Source organism: Girardinichthys multiradiatus, chromosome 1 (assembly GCF_021462225.1).
Source record: "Girardinichthys multiradiatus isolate DD_20200921_A chromosome 1, DD_fGirMul_XY1, whole genome shotgun sequence".
Lineage (NCBI taxonomy): Eukaryota > Metazoa > Chordata > Actinopteri > Cyprinodontiformes > Goodeidae > Girardinichthys > Girardinichthys multiradiatus.
In genome coordinates this window covers 16,739,800-16,763,856 of record NC_061794.1, presented here as the reverse complement: position 1 = coordinate 16,763,856, position 24,057 = coordinate 16,739,800, and the positions used below count along the sequence as shown (strand labels likewise).

General features: G+C 38.9%; 1 protein-coding gene across 2 annotated transcripts in view; it reads right to left on the bottom strand.

Moving 5' to 3' along the window:
• Positions 1-24,057, bottom strand: part of celsr3 (cadherin, EGF LAG seven-pass G-type receptor 3) — a 148,055-nt gene that overhangs the window by 29,546 nt on the left and 94,452 nt on the right. For both annotated transcript variants that reach the window (XM_047368701.1, XM_047368709.1), the window contains 12 exons: positions 23,497-23,617; positions 20,293-20,476; positions 19,920-20,021; positions 19,740-19,834; positions 19,248-19,457; positions 13,368-13,566; positions 9,905-10,096; positions 9,645-9,831; positions 8,638-8,805; positions 7,390-7,516; positions 6,482-6,688; positions 3,472-3,646 (listed from right to left, as the gene is read on the bottom strand). In XM_047368701.1, the coding sequence (XP_047224657.1) occupies positions 3,472-3,646; positions 6,482-6,688; positions 7,390-7,516; positions 8,638-8,805; positions 9,645-9,831; positions 9,905-10,096; positions 13,368-13,566; positions 19,248-19,457; positions 19,740-19,834; positions 19,920-20,021; positions 20,293-20,476; positions 23,497-23,617 (1,967 nt within the window). The remainder of the gene's footprint in view (positions 1-3,471; positions 3,647-6,481; positions 6,689-7,389; positions 7,517-8,637; positions 8,806-9,644; positions 9,832-9,904; positions 10,097-13,367; positions 13,567-19,247; positions 19,458-19,739; positions 19,835-19,919; positions 20,022-20,292; positions 20,477-23,496; positions 23,618-24,057) is intronic.

The following is a 24,057-nucleotide window of genomic DNA, read 5'->3' as shown; positions in this document are numbered from 1 at the left end:
ACTGTGTGTGCCTGTTTTTTTTTTTTTTTTTTTGCGACAGGTTGGGTCTTGAACTGCTCCCTCTGCTGGATCAGCTTCCTCCCCGCCACACTGCCTGCCAGTGGTTGGAGTCTCTGCCCGCTGGTGTACTTGTGGTTCTCGGTGTCCGCGGCCGGGTGCTTTGGTGTGTACTGGCTCACTCCTGGTGGCTGCTTGCCGGGGCCTGGCCCCCTGGGCTCTGTCGGGCCTCTGCTTGGGGGGTGGTGTGTCCTGGGGTCTTGGGCCTCTGGGTCCATGGCTGGATCTGCTCGGGCGTGGACGGCTGCTGGCGGGGCCTGTGGACTTGTCGCTGCGGCTCCCTGGGGCTTCTGCACTGTCGCTGCTGGGTGGTTCCCCTGGGACTCTCCACTGCTCTTCTCCGGGGGGGGTTGTGGTAGTCCCGGCGGTGGTTCTCCTGGGGTTTCTGTGCTTTGAGGGGCCTTTAGATGTCTGTGACTCAGAGCTCCTCAGTGTCCGTCCAGGGACCATGGGGCAGGCCTGTGGGTCCTCACACTCGCTATTGCATATTTTTGTGGAGAAACCTTGTATACAAAAGCGCGTCCACACTCATACTCCCAGGTGTTAAGCTTCAGGTGTTGACAGATACACAGATGTTCTATATTGGGCTGCACCTCTCACTAAGTACATTTTACATTCAGAATTACCGTGTACCATTTTGTTAAAAAAAAAAAACAGCTGCAGGTGTATAAGGAAGCAGGGTGTAATCTTGAATTCTCTTTATCCTTCTTTCTCTCCTCCACTCTTTCCTCCTTTTCTCCCCTTTTTCCCCCCATCTCTCTCTTTTTTGAGCTTCTTTTTTCCTTGTCATTTCAGTCTCCGTGTCCGTAACAATTGAAATATTCTCAGAGAAGTTTATAATAAAGTTTCTTCTATAAATATCAAGCAGAGCTTTAAAGCATTAGCTTTGATGCTCTGCCTGTGAAAGTAAATCTGTTGGGCAATTTCTTGGCACTCAGACAACAATTCTGAGCAATACTCTGCCGGACAGGACACGGTTAATAAAAAAAAACTACAGTAGACTCATCAAACCAGGACTAGATTGTTCTAGCACGTAATGAAAACTGGCTAAAAAGAGTGTGTTGTTGCGTGTGGGATAAAGGTCTCTACAATAAAATAGGCCCAACTTAAAAAAGTTTAAAATGCAGAACATGAAAAATAGGGGCTAATTAAAGATAAAGGAAATTAAAAATGAGCTGGAATGGCCCTTTAACTGTTTCCCAAATCGGAAGCTGCAATTGGAATCCAACGTCAGCTTCGTCACACCAGGAAAGTCCTTCGGTCCACTTGTTTGGTCCGGACCAAAAGCGAACTTTATTTTTTTCATTTGGTGCGGCTTGTTTTCACATTGTACTTTTTGTAAGTGAACTATTACTTGTAAACAAAGCCACGCGGGTGACGATCATTGTTCTCTTTGGACAGAAACGACGGGGGCAGGACAGAGTACAGACCCGGAAATTTAGGAAAACAGCTGTAGACGTGCTGCGTGCATATTTGTGCTGTTATTACAGCTTCAATATTATTGTGAGGGTGAAGAGCAGCTCATTCAACACAGACTTTGAGACGGTAAATGGACTGAACTTATATAGCGCTTTTCCAGTCATACTGACCACTCAAAGCCCTTTACACTAGAGCCACATTCACCCAATCGCATTCACTAACGCTCACACATTCATACACCGAAACGCAGATCTGTAGGCAACTTGAGGTTAAGTGCCTTGCCCACATCGACATATGACACGAGGAAGCTGGAATTGGACCCACAACCTTCTGATTGAAAGACGACTAATCTTAGCCTCAGTCGCCTACGGTCCATTAATAATGCGTGCTAAACGCCGACGTTCTCTACGTGCCTTGTCCAACAACAAGCCAGTAGCGTTGCTAATTAACACACAGCTTATCAGGTATGATTACCTTACAACACACACCTTTGCTACCGGCTACGGTGGCTTTTTATGTCCAAAGAGACGTACGTTTTTTTGTAGTTGGTTCGGATTGGGACCGGTTTGTATTCCGACCATAAGCGAACCGCACCAGAGTCCGTTTGGAAGCAGACCGGGACCACCTCAAAAAGTGGGTCTCGGTCCGGCTGTTTGGTCCGAACCAGGGTTCGCTTGAGTGTATTCACACCTGCACAAAAGGTCCGTACCAAGGGGAGAAATGAACTCTGGTCTGTTTAAAGCGGACAAGTGTGAATACACCCTTACTGGTTCTTCATCCAGTCTGACTGAGCTTGAGCCATTTTGCAAAGAAGAATGAACACAAAAAACAGTCCCTAGCTGGTAGATATATACATCAAAAGACTTGCAGCTGTAACTGTAGGGAAAGAGAAAAATGGATCCTCAAAGTACTGACTCAGGGGGCTGAATAAAAATGCATGTCACATTTTTCAGTTTCGTTTCTAAACAGAATGAAAAATATGTATCCTTTTGTTCCAAACTCGCAATTATGTGCAACCTCGTGTTGGTCTGCCACATAAAAACCCCAATAAAATGCATTGAAGTTTCAGGTTGTAATGTAGTACCATGCGAAAAATTAAGTTAATGAATGCTTTTGTAAATCACTGCAGTGTGACTCAGTCCAAACTGTTAGATTTTGTTTTTGTGAAAAATCACTGCTTTAAAAGCTGTCAGCTCAAATGAAACACAAATTTAATTATTAATGCATCTAATAAGAAAAAGTCTAAAAGGTTTTGAAATGTGTTACAATAAGATGCGAGAATTAAAAAGTAAAAAAAAAAACATTTTTTTTAAAACAACTTGCAGGTATTCATTTCACATTGTCCTCATGTGTTAAATGTGGGTGCTGGAAGGTATTTGTGATCAGTGATGTTTTCCGTCAAGACTCTGACCTTCATGGATATGTATATTTTAAATTCAGTTGCAAAACTGAAAGAGACAGGAAAAGTCTAAATGAAGGCAGACAGATTAACACACCTTTATTGCCTGAGGCAAATGACAAGTGTGTGTGTGTGGGGGGGGGTAGATGTGTGTAAGGTAGTGGGAGACAGATCCATTCTTGAGGCAAAGGGAGACACCAGCTTGCAGGTCTGACAGCGACAGAAAAAGCAGCAGATAGAGGTGAGTTGACAGCACGTTATGGCTCTGGATGAAAACTGCAAATGTGTGTGTGCGTGTGTGTGTGAGTGCGGGTTCGTGTGTGAACTGAGAAAGTATAGCTGGCAGATATTACATGTCTCACAGCAGTAATGGCTTGCTTATGAAGCTCTGCTTTACTATCTCGAAATTAAAATGCCACTAAAACTTTTTTAATACAAATGTCAATAGGAAAGCCTTATCTGTACAGCAACACAGGCTCTGGACGAATGTGACATATTTGACTGTGCAGATCCTGTGTGAGGCAGTGTTTTGCCATTAAAGCATAGCTGAGGAGAGGCCTGTCTGCGTTTCCACTGAGATATGTTTCTGCGTTTACCTGTGATGATGGCGGGCACGCCCCAGCCGATGGCATAGTAGAACCTCATGGCTCCATAGTTGATGTTGCGCTGCTCAGTCTGCATTCGGTAGATATGAAGACCCTCGACAAACATCCAAGCAAAGGTGGACATGAAGAAGTAATGCAGCAGGATGGCAACGACCGTGCACAAGAACTGGAATGAATACAGAAAGAGAAATGAATGGAAGAAGGGCAGAAATATAAGACAAGGGAAGCAGAAATAAAAGTAGTGTTAAAAGAGGAAAAAATTAAAAAAACTGCCTGGCTAATTAAAAGCAGATTTCCCAGCAAATAAACAAGATGTCTTTATTAAAGCACAGCGGAACAGGGCAGAGCAGGTGTTAGCTCGGAAGGAGCAGCCGCTCATGATTTAATTACCAATAACCAGGGTTTATGGCATCATGTTACAGAATATCTCTAGAAAAAGCCTAAAAATGACTAAGTCAATATTCCAAAAGTGCTGAGATCGAGAAATAAGACCCATGAGAGCCTTTTAACTGTGATTAGGACAACTAAAAATCTTTTTAACAGAAAAATTGTGCAAATATTTTTGCTTGCTGCAATCGGTTGAAGTCATCCTTATAGCATAGTTTAGACTGCATAACACTGAAGCAGATAAAAGCTTCACAATAATTGCTCAAATTGAATAGCTGTACTTGCTGTGTACTTGCTGAATTTTTATATAAATAAATGCACGCAAGCATTTAAGCTCTGTGAGAAATTATTGTCAAACTGCATAAAATAATGTGGACACTGGTTTCTTTAAACGCCTAAACACTTTTGTCTGGACAGATAAACCTATCCTGTTTAAACATGAGTTGTACATAATTACAGCAACTACAAAGGCATTAATACTCTGAGAGAATGGTGGTGCTAAATCCAGAAAGACCACCAAACAACTCAACAGTGCTCAAGTTGGGTAATTTTAAATAGATAGATCTAAAAAAAAAAAAAAGAAATACGAATAAAGAGCAATTTAGTGGGACTTTTTCTTTGAAGCCTTGTATTCTTATTAAAATATCTACTTTAAATATCAAGCAGTAAATCCTGCTCCGGATTAGGATCTACTTTGACCCCCTCGTTCTGATAAATACTCTAAAGGCTAACTGGAACCCTTTCCAAGGCAGTTTTTGGAATTAATGAGAATTCAGAGAAATTATCTGAAAATTCTGAATCATTTTCAAACATAAATATAAAAGGTTTTGTGTTGTCACACGCTGACATCCATATGATGTTGCATGTTTGAACTAAATAATATATATTAAATATGTTTATACAAAAATCTAGTCAAAACCTACTTCACTTTATGTATACAGTCCAGGTACTGTTTCAGGTTTCTACATCTGTACATGTGATGGAGGAATGCAGAGTGAATGTACGGGGCGTGGCCTCAAAACACCTGCAAAAAGCAGGGTGCTAAGTGCTAGAAGAATAGTGTAAATGCAAAACTGTCTGTCCTAGTTAAAGGTAAAGCTTCAATATTGTTATATTTGTTTAGTTTCTATAAATTCCAGTTAATTCCCATATACTCCTATTAAAAGCCACAAAAGTATACTGTTAAAAATTGCTGAAATTTTGCTGAAATTGTTAAATCCGACCGATTGGAATGGAGGACCAAAAAAATGAACAGCTTATATTATTTTAGCAGCAGAAGGAACGACTGTTTCTTTTCTGTGTTAAATAAATGTGATTATATTGGGTTACAATGTTTTGGTTTAATTTTTTGTTTAAATACTGTGACCTCCTGAACAAGGTGTAGTATTGGATTATCTTTAGTCCATGTTATCACACTGTGGCAGTCTCACTCTGTCCCATTTCTACCCAAGGTATGTAAAAGACAAGTATTGCATACATTTACAAGCTTCAGTGAAACAACAAGGCTGCCATTTCTTCAGGATATAAATTACCCGCATCAAAAATATACTACCATAAAATGGTCTGCCTTTATATCAAAGAAAGCAAACTTCAAATGACATTTTAGGATCCCTAAATTGTTACAGCTACTCTGGAATGAACATGTATGTCTCTCAACCTTTCTGGCTTCTTATGGCTGAGACATGCATGTGGTCTAGGCTATAGGAAAACAGACTGGTAAATCTTATATTTTGAGGCCAGAGAAGCTTAGCATAAATTGCCACTGACAGCCAAGAACGACACAAAAAAGAAAGTTAAAAAAAAAGACAGCAGCCTTGGCAGCGATACAGCCAGACGATGAGTTTCATACTCCCACACATAAACGGTACGAAAGACACAAAATATGCACAAACCCGTAAAAATGAATACACAGGACAGCTGCAAGCACTAACATGCTTTCCGGAGCATGATGTTCATAAGTTAGAGAGCATATTGTTCAGCTAGAAGTTACCAATCACTCTGTAAGAGCCTAACAGTCCACAGTGTGGTGGGATACAGCTTAATTAATTGGATTTCACGCTGAGTGAGCACATATTTGCACTCCCCTCTTTGCAAGATTCACTGCTCTTCGAACACACTCAAACATGAGAACATGTGTTATGTAACAAAACAGAGATGCAGTGGTTAGGATAGGCAGAGGGTAAGAAGAAACAATGAACACAAGAGGAACTAGAGGAAGACAGTAAGAACACACTGAAATCAGAAAAACACGACTGCTCATCGGACTGGTTTGGTTAAAAACCTCAAAACTTAAGTAAGACTGAACCAGATTGGCAACAATTAGTTTAGATAAAAACATGAAATTAAAAGACACTTTTAAAAAAATGTATAGCTTTCTGCTTGGTTTCTTTGTATTGAATTAAATAACTACTTTAAAATGACATATGGTACATGGGTTCAAAGAAGAAGCATGCGTATGTTGTACGTTTTAGAAATCAGACAACAGGTAAGAGGCTTACATATTAATGGGTAAGAAAACTTGATGGACAGCGATTGGGATAAATCAGGTTAAAAACAAAGCCAAAGACACTGCAGAAGAAAGCACGTTTAGAAAAAAACACACCACACCATTTACCTGTTGCTCGGTCTGATTCACCCCAAGCAAGTATACCAGCTCTGACAGAAACATGGCCGCCGCTGTGTTAGAGTGGATACTCCTAGTGTTGGACTTTAGGCCCCGGAGGCAGGACAGGACCAGGACAGTGAGAAGGAGGGCCAGCATGGAGACGCACAAGGAGGAGTAAGTCACCAAGGCCAGTGTCTCCAGATCCCCCTCCAACTGCTGCTCACACACAGTGGAAGAGAAAGAAAACAAATAAGGCAAAGAAAACAAACTGTACCCCCATCTGACCTTAATGCTCATCATTCCCTTTCTACACATCTGATACTGTAGTTTGCATAATTTGAACACTACCTACATCAGACTGACAGATTATTTTTGATATGTCTTTGACATGACCTTTGAAACTTTGAGACACCATATATTCTGCACATCTACATCACCACAGAGGGAATAACACCAGTGCTACTCAATAAAAACCTTACAGGTTTCTTCTGTTCTTTTGTTACAAATGTATCACATGGTCAAAGTTTTAATATCATATAAAGAGCATCTAAGTAAATACAAAAAACAGTTTTCAAATGAGAATTTTATCTGTTAAGGTAAAAAAGCTATCCAGACTGTCTAGTGTTTAACTGTTAGTGTCCAATAGTCCATTGTCTAGATTTCTAAACGTGACAAATACAAGAGTTTGCAATAAGCTTCAGAAATCTTCCTGAGCATTGCCCTGTGAGCATCACTCTGCTTTTATTCCTTATCACACTCCTATGTAAACCACATCCAGAAATGACCATTTAAGATGTTCATTCGAAATAGGTTTATCAAAGGAAAATGTATTGCATGCCATATCATAATAGTACTTTTCGTGGTATAAATCAGCATTAAAAAAACTATTAGATATAAATGCATGATAGGTGTCTAACCTCTCTATGGGAGCTGTCCATCAAAACGCCAAAGGTGCCCAGTCTCTGGCACTGACAGCGGACGTGAGAGGTGTTCCTGTACACCACTATGCAGTCCCTCACTGTCCAGCAACCTCCAATGTCATGTCTGCACAAAAAAGGGTTTAAAATTACAGGAGGACTCCTCTGGAAACATGGGAAAATACTTGATGAAATACTAGTTGAAAATTTCCAGAATGCACGTCAGTAAAGTTTGGACCGTTTTTTTCTCTTCTGCAGTGGTAAAATAATATTGGTGTGTCATAACGACAAGTCTGAAACCCAACAACATCAAGAAGATCTGCTTTTTACCCTTTTACTGAGAATGAATGATTCTCTAGTGGACGCTATTGTTATGTGTGTGATTTACATTGATATCTTCTCTGCTATGAGAGCTCTACAGAAATTAAGGTGTATAGGGTATTTTCTGAAAATAATTTTTACTAATTATAGGGGGTTGCACGGTGGAGCAGTTGACACCACAGTTGCCTGACAGCAAGAAGATTCTGGGTTCGAATCTGCATGGAGTTAGCAAGTTCCAGACGATGAGTTTCAAATGAATGTTTCTCCTGCAATCTGTAATTCAACCTATCCATTCTCCTTTAAAGTCTGTGGGTTTTTCTAGTTTTCATATTCAGTCTTACCACTGTAACCATACATTCATGTTTGGCCTTAACACCTAAAAATTAGATTAAAAACAAAAAGGAAACTCTGGAAGTTTAAGCCTGAAGAGGTGGGTGTAACATTGAAGGTTGTATCCAATGCCAAGCAATGTATTGGAAAATACTCTATATTGCATCTCATACAAGCCAGAATTAAGCTTTATCAATTAAGTCTAATCTTCAGATTTGATAAGTACTACGAAAATTATCTTCAATATCCATGGTTCTTAAACTGTGGTGCAAGTACCACTGGGGTACTTCATTTCAAACATGTATTTGTACAGGTGAGTCCCATTGAGACATAAGGTGTCATTTTCAAGAGAGTCCTCTTTACACCATCGTACAATATGGAATACATTCTGTTGCGAACAAAAAAAATTCCAGTGTTTTAGAAAACCATACTTCGAATCAATTTGTCAAAACGGGCAGATTAAAACATTAAAATGAAAAAATGTTTGAAAGGAAAGACAGTCCTATAAGCACACTGTTAGGTTAGCATGTATATGGTCCTAATGTTGCTTTATTGCTGTGTACCAGTCCATGCACGCTTGTGTTGACTTGCACTCACGGATTGCTGTGGTTCCACTGCACACACAGAGGCTTGCTGCGATTGGCTGTTTCCAGCAGTTTGAACTCTAGCAATATGGGCTGGTCCAAGTGACCGCCTACGAACGTCTGGTTGTTGTAGACAGAGATTGTCACCACGGGGGAGTTCATAACCGGGTGTCTGGGAAGCCTGGGGGGAAGGGAGTAAAAGTACAGCATTGCCAACCAGTTGCTTGATCCAACAAATAGAGTTTTATATTATGTGGTGAAAAATAAAGGCAGCAGGATTTGCATTTTAGATGAGATATGATTGGCTTTTCATTGATGCCAACTACAAACTGGACAGCTCATTACTGTGTAATAAGCCCACAGGGGAAGTGAGAAACGGCAGACGGGAGGGAAGATGGCGTTAGAAGATAATAAAAAAGGAACAGATGTTAAGTAAGACAATATTTTAATTGGTGCTAAAACAGTTTCTCCACTAACCTCTGAGCCTGTTGACTTCTATATCCATTGTTTATTATATTGCTATCTTCTATCAAGAAAGCATTCAAACAATTTGACCCTTTGTCTTCTGAAAGTTAGGAATTTGTTTTTATTAGATTATGTTTTTGAAAGCTGGCCCAAGTGGCTGGGGAGAGGGAAGTCTGGGTCTCTCTGCTTAGGCTGCTGCCCCTGCGACCCGACCCCGGATAAGCGGAAGAAAATCGATGGATGGATGGTTGGATGTTTTTGAAAGATGGCCAGATTAACAAACAGTAGAGGGAGGTCACATTTGGCCCTGTTTTTGAGAAAGGCTATTACAGAGACAATGGCAACTGACACTTAAAACCAATTCTGAAATTTATGGATAAAATAAATGAAAGACAGTTTCATACTGAATATGATTAATGATTTACTAATATATTTATCAATAGAATGCTTCTGTGATTCAAACTCAATAGCCTGTTTATCATTGTTTATCACCGACTCAGTAAAGCACCAAAATGTGATTAGATCTTTATCATTTCAGGAGCGACTGATTCCCACCTCACTCCTCTCCGGTCTGTGTGGTACTTCGGAGGCAGGGCAGCCCCAAGACTTCGATAGATCAGCAAGATGACTATGGTTATGGGTTGGTCAGTCAATGAAACACTGCGTCTAGCCGCAGTGTATTCTTTCGTGTGATTGGCTGAAACGCTAGCAGGGGCAGAGGCGGCACTCTGAGGGGCCGAGACTGGAAAAGAGAAGCCAGAGTGAGCATTTATTTCTTGACATTTCAATGATTTAATTTGTGCGTCTGTACTTACGTTCTTTCTCTGAGCGCTCTTTCTCCTTCCAGCTGAGCTGCTGCTGTTGTCGTTGTGGCACCAGGGCAGCAGGGGGCAGTATCACATGGGTGTAAGGATCCCATAAAGTTTGACCACGGAACACGGTACTCTGATAACGTGGAAAACGCCGCCGCACGTGGGTGTGGTTCTCCACACGGTCCAGGTTCATGACTGAGGGATAACATTGAACACATGACAATTTTCTGAGACCACAAATGGTACAGGTAATTTTGATGTAGAAATGGAGAAGGTCATGTGTCAGTGTGAAGTATCAGGGAAATTTCATCAATGATAGTATTACTGTCTTCCAGTACTTCAGTCCTTGTATTCCATTTAAATACATCAAATGATTTTAATATTGTAGTGTGCTGCTGCAGGTGACTCTCTGTGATGTGAGTAGAGGGAGGGATTATTGGCAGAGTTCGTGTTCATTATTACTTATGCTAGCTAGTTTTCCATTGTTCTTTTAGTGTGTTAGTGTACTCTTGTTTCTCTAGTTTGTGTTCATTATGTGTTATGTGTCAGCAAGGTAATGTGAGTGAGGATGGTGGTTGGCATAAAGGCCTGTGGGGTTCATTCTGTCTGCGTGTTAAAAAATAACCTTATTAAAAGATTATTGGGTGGTTAATTCCTGATTAACACCAGATGCTACACTTCTACAATATTATCTGTACTCTCCTGTAAAAAAATTGCTATAGCAGTATACTTGTCACCTTTAAAGTACACATATAAGATATGTATAACACATATTATATAAATAACCCTTAAAAAGAAAAGCAAAATAATAGGCATATATACATAAATTAAATAATTTATTCCTTCTCTCCTGTAGTTGTTCTAACTATCACTGATGATTCTGTCACAGAGACAACATACAAAGTCCATGGAAATTGTCAGTTAGTCATTTTCTACCGCTAACTCCATAGTGGCTCGCAGGGAAGCTGGTGCCTATCTCCAGCAGTCTATGGGCGAGAGGCGGGGTACATTGTGGACAGGTCGCCAGTCCATCGCAGGGCAACACACAAACAACCATGCACACACTCATTCATACACCTAAGGGCAATTTAGAGTGACCAATTAACAGGCATGTCTTTGGACTGTGGGAGGAAGCCAGAGTACCCGGTGAGAACCCACGCATGCACGGGGAGAACATGCAAACTCCATGCAGAAAGACCCCTGGTCGGGAATCGAACCCAGGACCTTCTTGCTGCAAGACAACAGTGCTACCAACTGCGCCACCGTGCAGCCCCATGGAAATTTTAATTGTGACAAATTTGTTTGACACAGAGTTTCTTTGGCGTGTTTTATCACCTCTAAGGGCATAGGAGAGAGGGCTCCAGTTTACACTGAAGCCGACAGTTCCAGCCAGAATCTTGTGATCACCTGACAGTGTTTACACTCTGAAACTGTATAATAATTCCCTCAAAGTCAGATGAAGTTTGTAACATTTACAGATAAATAAAACCTGAAAGAAGTACCCCAACTGAGTGGCATACACATAGAGCAGTGGCAGCATGTCAGTTCTTAAAGATGATGATCCACAGGGATTGTGGTTGTTGAATATTTGTGCCTCAGAATCATAAAATATTAGTCTGCATGATGGATTTACTTCCTCTTTTGTCAATGACAGCTCCAAAGAGAAACTGATGATTTAAAAACTATTACAGTTTAAATAAACAGAAAGTATAGGCTTTAAACTATTTATACTGACATTACTAAATTACAGCGTTGAAAAATAAAACCGTTTTGAAATGTTTAGCACTCTTTCACTCTCTCTCCACAACACCTCATCTAAAAGTTGGTGAATAAAAAGGTAACACCTTCCTACCAAGGCAGTCTTTTTACCTTGTTAATGCAGCAGTGGAAACAATAGCACTTGATCTTCAGCTGTTTCTTTGTCATTTCTTTTTTGTTGAAGTGCTGTACATTGCTCAGCATTCTCCTCTGTTTGCTCTTCTCAGGTCTTAGTAAAATTCTGACTCCTTTCATCTGCGCCAGACAGTCAGAGTTTTATGCTGACCTGTATTTGTGTCCTCCTTTGTCAAATTTTGTCAAAATTCTACTCAATTTGGATATCTGCCAGAAAGAAAATGGCACCTGCAGTCCTGATCAGACTGCTGGAGTATTTCACTCTAACTAATAATCCAACTTGATTTCAAGGAAGGATTAAACATCTTAAACATTCCTATGCCCATCAGCTGGGAAACGTGAGGGATTTGACCAATGTGAAGCAAACAGAAGTGCAACGATATTAAATTCAGAGAAATTAAGCAAATCATACTTTTGTAGCAGATCTGTAAAACATGTCAGCAGCTACTGATTTGTCAAACATGTTTCTTGGCCAGATGTTATGGAGAAAAGGGATTTTTTAAAATTATTGCCAAATAAATATTTAAAATACTGGCGGTAACAGCAAAAAAGGGAAATCATCAGAAGATATACATGGTATCTATCCTATCCTATTCACCAGAGGGCAGAAAATGTCTGCACATGTGTGTGTAGGAGTGAGAAATCTAGCATCAGTCATGTCTACTGGTCCCTCTGCTTTCACCAGTCATGGTATTTCTACACCCACCTACTGAGTATCTGCATCAGACTTCAGTTTAAGATTCTTCATCTGCATTTTAGATGAGTTCCAACATGAACAGACACATGCACTTAATTAAGAGAAGAATGAATTGGAGAGATATAAACTTGAAACCAGCAGAGACAGACAGGATAATTTCACATGCACCATTAAGCTTGTTAGTAAACCCACTGGAAGATGATGAGGCAGGAGTCAGTAACAGGTAACTCTGGTGTGCTTTTTAAACATGTGGATTGGATTTTAAAAGAAATTCAGTCTGTGTGTGGCTATGGGTTAACAGCTAAAGACGCTGCTATTGTTTAACAATTCTATTCGCTCCATGTGCTGCAGATCAGTGTTTTTACCCTTAAGGTGGCACGTGGCCACGAGTGTGCATAAATGTCCCCATTTATCAAATAAATTTGCAGTCGCGCATTGATCTGACAATTGTTATACAGTAATAAATGATTTTAGATAGTTTAAGTGTATGCCTGTAACATGTTTGCATTCATGTCTCGTGTTCCTCAGCGTGTGTGTAGGTTTGGCATCTGTTATTCTGAATGGCGCATTGGCCAGCGCTTTAGCGCCTCAGGGTTTTTGTGCATGTGCTCATAGAATTAGCTGCTATGTTTATGTGGGAGTGTGAAATTCAGTCGTTTTGTGCTCATGCCAAATATCCTCATTTGCATTAGTGCTCTTCATCTCCTGCTTCACAATGAGTCATTCTGGTTGATTTCACAGCAGAGATTTTGAGAATCATTAGAAAACCAAATCAAATATTCTGTAAAGATTAAGATTTCACATCTGACTTGTTCATTTTTATTGATTTTAAAGATGGTGTGTGACTGCCTGTAAGTGTGATCAGCTTATTCTCACCAATGTTGGGTGAGACCAAGGCCACAGGGTTGAGGTAGGTTAGCTTCATGTTCTGGGCCAGGTTCTTGGAGTACTGTTCCAGCAGCTCTGTCAGCTCAGCTGGACCAGCACCGAGAAGGTGATTCTGATTCTGAGCGAGAGCCCTCCAAAGCCCGGAGGTACCGGGACCCAACAGCACACTGCAGCCTTGCAGAATGTTCTGGAAGCAGCAGAAAGATGAACAAATACAAAATGCAGATTTAAGATTAGAATCCAATTAAATTTTAGATTTTCATGGGATTACTTTTGTCACTCTCCTCCAGGTAATGTTGTCACGTTACAACCACAAACTTCAATGCATTTTACTGGGATTTTATGTGACAAACCAAAACAAAGCAGCGCAGAATTGTTAAGTGGACAAACACAGACAAAATGAAACATCGGTTCAAAATCTTTTTACAAATAAAAACCTGGCAGGTGTTGAATGCATCAGTATTCAGCCCTTTTAAGTCAGTGCTTTGTATAACCACCTCTGGTTGCAAGTCTTTTGCAGTATGTCTCTGTGCTGTGTATCTCTGAAGCTCTTCTAGAGTTTCCATGGGCTTCTTGCCTGCTTCTCAGACCAATGCTATCCTAGCCTGGCTTTTTAGTTTGAGTGGACAGCCATCTCCTGGTTAGGATGCAATTGTGCCATAATCTTTACATTTTATGATGTTGGATGACAAAATGCTCTGTGAGACCTTCAAAACCTGGAACATAGTTTTATAACCTAACCTTGCTTTAAACTTCTCAACAACTTAATGCCTGACCTGTCTGCTGTGTTCCTTGGTCTTCATGATGATGTTTAATTACTAATGTTCTGTAACAAACCTCTGAGGCCTACATAAAACAACTGGTTTTACATTGAGATTAAGTTACACGTTGGTGGACTATCTTACTTAAGTCTCTGACTTTGTGAGTAGAAGCATAAAATATGTCCTCATGAAACACATAAAATGTAGTTTTTTACCACAGATTAAAAATACTAACCATATTTTTTGTTAGTTAGAAATGTGAAACCTTTAAAACGTTAAATGTCTGAGCAGAGTTACGAGAGGGAATCCTTCTGTTTTTAATCTAACATCAATGTAAAACCTTTTATTCAGCTGTTTTTATCATGACCATGGCTTCCAAAAAAATGTTAGCTGAACGTCAAATGAGACAAATCTTCATTCCAATTTCTTTTCATAGTGACCATGGATTGAAGCCTGTTGGAGGCATCACAGACAGAGGGTATAGCCTTCCAGACTGTTCTGAACAAAGAGTAATATTTGAGCCTGTCAATCTTTGAAGTCAGGCTGCACTAAAGCTAATAAACTACTGCAGTGTCATATGAGGCTCAAGGGAGGAGGAAAAAATACATACGGCAACCTCCAGACAAACAAGGGAAGATACAGACAGCGCAGTATTAGAAGAAGGTGGTGAACTGTTCAGGGAATTAGGTAGACAGCAAAAAAATTAAAACAAAATGAAAGAGATGCAAGGAAGACAGGAAGGAAGGCAGTTGGGATGAAATAGAAAATCCAAACCAGCAAAAGGAATCTTTGACTATTGAAGGTATTCTACTTTTTGGTATATTATTTGAAGCTGCTGAAATGGAATTTTGTAGGCAAACGCTGTGTTTTTTTGTATCCTTATTTCGCTTTTTCCCCATGTTCTGTTCTTGCGTCATAAATATGGTTTTCAGCACATGACAAACCTGCTTATTTATATTCCTACATACACTGTAATCCAGATTACAACTCTAAATTATCAGTTTACTATACCATTACCATTCCGATACCATTACTACAAAACTATATTACACAGCTAAATATGCTATATCCAGCACTAAAAGCAAGATCAAAAAAAGATTTGTGTAACAAATGTTTAAAGTATCCTAAATCCAAATCACAATCAGGATATTTTGCTGAAGGTTATAGGCAGAGGAAACTGGATGCTTGTTTGAACACAAGCAACCAACACAAAGTGAACTCAAACTGATGTCATTTTCTTCGTTCTGGATGTTGATGTTGCAGCAAATGTGAGTAGCCTAAAACATCATTATTCATTGATTTGTTTGAAAATGAGTCAAAAGAGGAACTGCCTGGAGGTATAAAAGGATTGTGGACATGAAAACAGGGTGCTGTTTGCTCTTGATGTTTTGTTCTCTGCACATTGTAGTCTCTGTGGTAAATGTGAAAAAGATCATTTACAAAAAAAATGTCTCATAGTTATTCGCTACATTTGACTTTAGTAAATTTAAACTCATATTGTTGTGATTATGGGTTATTTTTTATTTTAGGTACTTCAGTCTCAGATTAAAACAGTTTTCAGGTTCAAATTTTTAAAGTAAAGTTGTGTGGAGATTTTATCGGTAGTCAGTATTTTCATGCAGTAGTTTGCGTCTAAACAACCTCAACTGAGAAAAACCAGAGGGTAATCTAAAAGGTAGTCAGAGTGAGACAAGTTTCCTGCCGTGTAAAAGAACTTCAATCTAAAACATTCCATATGTCAGTTCATCCAAACACTAGTTTTTACCTTTCACTTTTACAAGTCTACAATTATTTTCTCTGAAGATGGTGTCAGCCTGCGGTTATGGAACGTTCTTTGGGCAGCCAAGCAGAAGGGCTATATGGTAGATACGCTCACGTTGTGTTCAACTTTCTAGTCCATACTTTTCGCTCTTCACACTCCAGGCATTCAGAACCACCATCTACTGCAGGTAAGATGCAGACTGCACATAACTACTCTACAGAAACTCACTTCAAAATATCCAATATATCCCTTCGAGATTTTTAGCACTAAAAAAGCATGATTGTTCTCTTCAAAGTAAAGTCTCACAAAGTCCCCTCTAGTTACGGTGTCAGCATACTGTGTACTGAGTAAGTGAGGGAGAATGTTGAGTATTTGACTGAACAGAGAATGATCCTTAAAAAAACTGTGTCTGAGAATAATGAAACTTTTATTCTATTTATAAAATAAAATATAAGCAAGAATGTCTCTTTTTTTGCCATTAGGTCAGTTTTAGAATTAGAAAAGCATAAAAACAGCGATATATGGACCAGTCATACACTCAAAGTTTGAAGGGACAAAAGATGTACACCCAAACAGGTTGACACAAATAGCCCATAGACTGTTGTTTTTCATCCTGCTTCTTTAGGTACATAAAGAAGAGGTGGGGAAAGGAGGTGAAAGGTAAATAATTTTGCAGGGAGAATAAATGGCAGGCTGAAAATGAGGCAGCATGAAAGTAATTGTTGACAAATTGCACATGTCAGTTAACAGGCTGTCCTATTCATGCCATTTTGAGCAAAACCTGTGTTTTTCACAAGATTTGTAGCTCCACACGATTTATACTGAAAATATGATTAATATACATAATATACTAAATTATTATATAATAAACAAAATTACGGTAACAATACAGCCAATAATAATATGCAACACAATTAACTAATAAATGTTTTGGTGCATAATGTCTAAGGTAATATTTGTACTGTTTAAATGTTTTTCCTAATTAAGGAGAAGATCTGGCACATTTTTACTGCAAACCTACTGTAAGAACTCCAAACATTGCAACAATTTACAGACCAATCCTTTATCACAGCTTGAACATGAAATGTTTTACATCTTCTTTCATTCTATACCTTGTTCCTGATGTGAAAACTCTACTTTCTATCCTGCCTTTAGTCATTTTTCCTGCAGCTACAAATCTCTGCTACTTTCACCGTGTTACTATAGAAACTGTCCTCTGCATTACCTGCTCATGTGGCCTAATAGCTGTGGTCTAATGTAGGGTGTCAACTGTTATTAGATGTATATTCTTGGCATTTGTTGAGTGAACAAACTAGGCTGTGTGTGGTTGTGCTTCAGAGATAACCTCTTATTAACTTTAAAGAGACAACATAAAGGAAGCAGGACCACTTCACAGATAGAGGTTCAGGTTACAAGGTGATTGAGATGAGGTTTCTGTTCAAGAATGAGCAGAAAAATGTTATTGTACTATTGTGGCAGTGCACAGCAGGTTTATGACACTATAAAGCAGCTGAGGCCCTAACAGGTGTGATTCTGTTTTACTAGCAGGTTAAATTAGATGTTAGATGCAAGGCTTTTTTTTTTTTGCTCCTTTTTATTTCACTCTGTATAGGACATAATTTATGCTGCTACAAGGTTGGCATAGAAACTGTCTTTGTCAGGCAATAGTCATGTGTTTGGCAACACTTCATATTTGAACTGCATTTGGCATTAGGGTGAGAACCACATTTTTTTTAACCACTGATTTACTCATAACAATTATGACAAATTTAAGTTTATTGACATGTCTCATGTTTAAGAGGATAAATCTCTTTGTCAAAAGATTTACAACAAAACATTATTGAAAATTATGCAAAATTTAAAACAGGGAAACGGATTACTTTTGAAATTAAGCACTCAAATTTGAACGTACACGTACATTTTGCCACTATTTACTTAAAAGCCCTTCAGTTGACAGGGTCATGGCTACAGCTGCTACAGCTGTCAGATGGGTGAAATCTACAGTTTTAGCAAAAACGAATTATTTTCTCCAGGTTTATAAATCAGAGAAAACGGTTTCTTTTTTTATCACCTGCTATGGGCCTTATTAAAATGAATAAATGACTCCCTGGAAACTAAACAGCTGAAGATTAAAGTGTGAAAAATATCAGGTGGTGTTGGATCACTACTAATGTGCAGACAAATCCTCAATGAAGATCTTCTTGTGTGGTACATGTACTGAGATTGGAACATGTAAAATGTTTCCAGTTCGAGTAACTGTCTGACATAAAAGAAAAGCTCTGTAAAATGCAAAAACTATTGCAGCCATTTAAGTGAATGCTACTCTGTTAGTGTTTACACTGTCTCCTTTTTCTAATAAATAATTAGTGGGAACATAAAACCTTTAGCTGTACTCTTTTCGGCATGTGTTTCACACGGGGAAATTACTGATGGTGCACCACCCCCAACTTCCATTTCCTATGTAAATAATCAGAGGTAGCCCATCCAAACAGGATAATGTGTTAAGGTTCTTAACCTAGAGTTAGCATAAACCGCTCTGACGGTTTTAGGTTTGGAGTTGGTTTAAGACCGCACAAGTCCACTTTAGGTATTGGTTTCCTCCCAGAGTAACTGTTAGCTTCAGCCTCCGGAACCATTTAACAGCAAGCCATTTCAAAAGCCTTGAACCATCCCTTTATAAATACTGTTGCATTCTTCTTAAAGTTGTTTTAAACCTATTTAACAACATTAAAGAATCTTTTGTATAGATTAAATGTTTCCTTAAACCGTCCTACACTAACAATTGTGTGGAAAGTTAAACTTTGGATAGCTGATAAGGAGAGCAACTTAATTTATCATAGCTTAACTTTGCACAGCCAGAATCAAATAACAATGTATTTTTAATAGAGAGAGATACTAACACAAATGTTGTTATTTAGCTATTTTAAAAGGGCAGAAAAAACACATGAAAAGGAACCCTGTCTTGTTTTTGATGTGTATATCCAAGGAAGTCAGAAAAGTAGCAGTTTAAAACTGGTGAGCCAATGCTATGGCCAAATGATGTTGCTTTTGACTTGCTTGCTTTTGTTTTTTGCCATGTGGCAAACTTTACAGCAGGCAATTACTAATGAGAGTGTGTTCAATAGTTTGCAGTATTATAGTTGCCAGGGATATTGCCTTAATATTGATGATTATTGGATACTATAATAAAAATTCCTCTTGCAATGAGCCACATGACTGTAAAAAAAAATGAGGTAATAGCGCCTTCCTCTTGATGTATGCATTAAAAAACTAGAAGCAAGTGTTCATTGTCAAAGTCAATAAAAAATATTTTATTTTAAAAACATCTCCGTGAAGGTCAATTACCTCATTGAAGTGCGCGTCCTGAGTGGCAGTGAGGCCGAAGCCGCTCTGTTGGGTCTCAAATGTCAGGAGGCGGGAGAGGAGTCGTTCAGCAATCTGCAGGTCATTGCCATAGAGCCGGCCAGTAGCCTCGGTAATGTCCCTGAGCTGGTGAGCTAGCTTCTTCTCCATGATGGTGTTCAGTTCTGTCTCATTACGCTCCAAGGAATCAAGCTACCCAAAACAAAATATGGAAAAATACGTCATATACATCCTCAGAAATGTTAATAAGATTTGACATAAAAATATTAAAATGGAAAGCTCAAGGTTCTCAAGGTCCTTGTAGTTTAAAAAGAGTTAGGATTTAAAGGAGCGTATGAATCCTAGTTTTATTTCCCTGTTTTAAATGAATATTCTTTCATCATTTTGTACTTAGAGAAACTCAATAAAATGTATGTTTCCAAACCCATGAGGACAAATATTTAATTGTGTGAGTCTCTAAAGTTGTCTACATACAGCGATGTTGAGCTCCACAAATGGAGGCGAGGTACAGTTGTAAAGATCTGGTTCCAGCCACCCTCTCTCCACATCACAGTGTCTGATTGCTGCGCCTGTAAGAAGGCAAAAAGGAATATTTAAAGATGTTTAAAATAGAAAGGATTTAGAAAGAGACAACACCAGTAGGTGTGTACTGACCAACAGAGCCTTTGGGGCAGGGGACAGCAGCAGGAAGGTTAAACTTAGTCCGAGGCCACCAGATCCCCTGAGTGATGGTCTTTGGACAGCCATCATAGATAACTGCAGGTAGAACACCATTAAAAATCTTACATATCAGGATAAAGAATCATGCCACTAAATCAAAAGATTTTTGTTTAATATGTTGAAAAAAGTTTCGGATGTATTTATAGAAGCTTCTTTTTATGCATAGCTTATCTCATTCAGAGATTTCATAGCTTCTTGTTACAGAAACCAGTTTAACAAGCATAACACATTAGAAGTAACAGAAGCTCAAAAATAAAATAAAAGCAAAAATGAAAAGATTTAAAAAGGTTAGTTTCTTCCTTCACACCTTCACATCCTGAATTAGTGACTTCAGCAAAGGGGTTGTCACACATGTTGCACTGGCGGCCGATCACGCCGGGCCTGCACTGACACTGGCCCGTCTCGGGGTCGCATGATCGTGAAAAGGAGCCCACCGGGTAACAGTCGCATGGGAGGCAGGTGTCAGAGCCTCGAGGATGATAGTGAAACTCCTGAAAACACTTAGTTTTTTAGCATGTGAACTGGTGTATTTAAGCCTGTATGTGTAAAATTATAATATTATAGCACCAACACAATGTTTTGATCATCTAAGAAGAATACACTTTACTACAGAACCTTACAAAATAGTTTTAATGTACAACAAAGTTCAATTAGAAGTCATTCTTTTTATAAAGAAGTCTTGATGATTTAAAGTTGACATACTGAGAATAAATTGGAGCTAGAAATGTTCAATATATCAACACACCATCATCCTCACAATATTGATGTGTGCCTTGCCACAATTGCAAAGGACTGCTTGAATGCAACTATTGGTAGAATATTACATCTCAAGTCCCATGGAAGCAAATTCTGCCAATGATATATTAGGCCGGATAGACTGGCATTGAAGCCCAAACTTGGTGTGTATTTTTAGTGGTCTTAGAGCTAAAGCTAACAAAAGGTTGTGGGGACATTGTGAGGAAGCAAAATAAAGGACATAAGGAGGAAAATGTGAGTTAATTGGTAGTATCGACATTAAAATAATCAGTATTGGTATTATATTTACATGAGATAGCTTTAATTGAGGTTAAAATAAGTAAAAAATAAAACCCAGTCCACTGGCATTTGAACGGCAGCAAGTTACAATCATTGCTTTTAAAACTTTAGTAATTTAGAGTTTTGGTGTTTGACAAATAGTTTGTCGTTTTATACACTGCATATCAAAAACATAGAGTCAAACAAAGGTGCATTCTTCTTGTCTGGAGAATATCGGTGAAATAATTATTGGCTAAGAAATCTGTGTAACTCCTTGGTCACAAATGTCTCTTATCCAGTCTGCAATAATCATAATATTGTAACCAACTGATGTACTGGCAAATGTGTGTTGGTAGTCTCTGCCACTTTCATTATTACATCAGGTTTTAACTCTTATGTACTGCACTATCAGGATATATGTTTTAAACAAAGCCCACAGATTTGTTGACTAGACGCAAGGATGTTTGCTGCCAGTTCGCTAGTAGGTCCATTTGGCTCCAGAGACTTTGTTGTAGAGTTGGCCAAAAACAAAAGCACAACAGTTTCATGCTGGCATGTGTACATACTACATATGTAATTGCGACTGTAAGTAAACCATCTGTTATCCAGGGGATGAACATTAACAGGAAGACAGTGGTTTGGTTGCTTCCAGCAGGTCAACCTATAGCTAGCAGCCTTGTTTTTCTGCCTCATTCAAACCACATCTCACTGTTAACCTTTACTCAGTCAGCTCAGTCAGATGGCTTCCTCCTCTGCAGAGGCCATTCTGCTACTCCTCCTTCATACATCTTCGAACTGATATCTTAATCTCCATTGTAAAAGACACCCTGCATTGTAACAGGTGGGGCAAAAAATAAACACGCTTTTATTGGAACAAGAGAGGTCACTGTTTCAGCATTCTTTATTCATAGGACAGATCAATAACTCTATGGCTGTCATATGTCTAACCTCTTGGACAAGGGAATCGACTTTAAATTTAATTTACAGATTTTAGTCCAGTTGGGGGATATTTCACTATTAGGAATTTGAAAATGTGGAAAATGTTGCGCTGAGACATTTTTGGGAGCACAACCATTGTCCTATTATTTAATTTCCCCTTGGGAATGATAAAGTATTTTGAATTTCAATAGAGTATAAAAATAACCCCTTTTCTTTTTTCCCACATTTATTTTACTTTTCTTCTGCTAATTAAAATCTTTTCCTTCACATCAGCTTCTTTCCCTAAGAGCAGAGGTTTAAGTGCATCAACTACATGTTTTGTCTGTGCACTAAAGACAAAAGCAGCAATAACAGGAATTACCAATCCAATGTCAAATTAGCTGTAAGAGCTCTATCAGCTGGATTTCTTCCATATACAAGGGCCACTTTCACAAAGCTGGAAGTGCTATTGGACTTGTGCCATAATTATCCTGGAAACACTGGCCAGCAGAGAAACACAGAGAAGGAAAGCAATGCTTTGACATTGATCTGGATAATCGTAGAAGATCTGAAGGTGGTCTAAGTCTCCAGGAAACATAATTAAGTCAAAAAACGTCTTCTTTAGGAATAAATATAGATCTGTGTGTGCGTGCATGTGTGTGTGTGTGTGTGTATGTGCGTGCGTGCGTGTATGTGTTCCTGTCTTGGCATCACAGTGAGAACCATTTTCCCGATTTCACCATCAAATTGAGGACTGTTTGTACCAAAGTGAGGACACTTTGCTGGTCCTCACGACCTATTTTGCTAACAGTTAGGTTTAAGACTAAGGTGTGAATTGAGTTTAGGTTAAGGTTAGGGTTAGGCATGCACTGGTAATGGTTAGGTTTAGGGTTATTGTCAGGGTTAGGGCATAGAAAGGGTTGAAAATGACTGAAAATCAATGGAAGTCAATGGGAGTCAACAGATGGTCCTCACTACATATAGCAAAACAAGAGAGTGTGTGTGTGTGTGTGTGTGTGTGTGTGTGTGTGTGTGTGTGTGTGTGTGAGTGTGTGTGTGTGTGTGTCAGGGTCAGAGCTGAGGTCAACATCAGAAATTAAAGATTGTGGGCAAAACATCAGGTTAAATGCAGAAAATGTCTGGGTTAGGCATCTTGGCTACACACAAACCATTTAAAGCCCAAATTATGAACAGACTGCAGGGATGTTGAAATGAAGGACTGATCATTATATAATAGTATGTCCTGGTCAGTCTGTAATGCTGTGCAGTGTTTGGGCTCAGCTTCTGCAAAGGCTATTAATGTCATTCCAGACAGAATTATTTGTATAGTGAACTTTGAACCAAAGACTTTGTAACTCTTTATTAGTTTTTTGAAATGCTTTAATCCATTTTTAATTCAAACTGTTCAAAGTCTTGAGTCTGCTGTTGCCTTAGCTGCCGTGTAAATAATAAATTAGTTTTGTTTCCTTCAGCTGTCCTCTCATCTTTCTGTAATCAATACACACACGTTTCCCCTCAAATTTCTATGCTCTTTGGAAATAATATATATATTATATATAATTGTGTTTGCCTTAATTACCTTGCAGTGACAGTGTCCACTCGTCTTGTTACAGTCAGGGTCAAAGCCTTTATTCGTATCACAGTGACACGGTCCACAGGTGGGAGATCCCCACCAACCCCTGGGGCACTGGTGGTCAATCCTACATGTTGAATAAACAGCGGACAGAGGTCAGATAAAGCAGAAAAACAGTATGTATCAGTAGTTGCATCAGACTGGAACTCAGTATCAGTGAATTCCTTTTTTCTGATATAAGAGTTAAGCATTTGTTCACATTAAAGTCCTTTTTTTATTAGACCTTAAAATTCCAGCTGAATGTCTGCTCCTTACAAATAAATCTCTAGAGTTTGAAATCAGATGCCACAAATTAAGTTTGATAGCTCATTGAAAACGGGGTTTTCATTGGTGTTCAACATCTCTTTATTACATCTGGCAGCAAGTTACTGTTTATTCTTTTAAAATAACAAAGTCAGATATAATTGATCTGGGAAGAATGCAGGTATTGACTCTCCCCACTGAGTATATTTACTTCATTAAATACAAGATGCTTTGTTTGATGATTGTGTTTGATGGGAAAAAAGA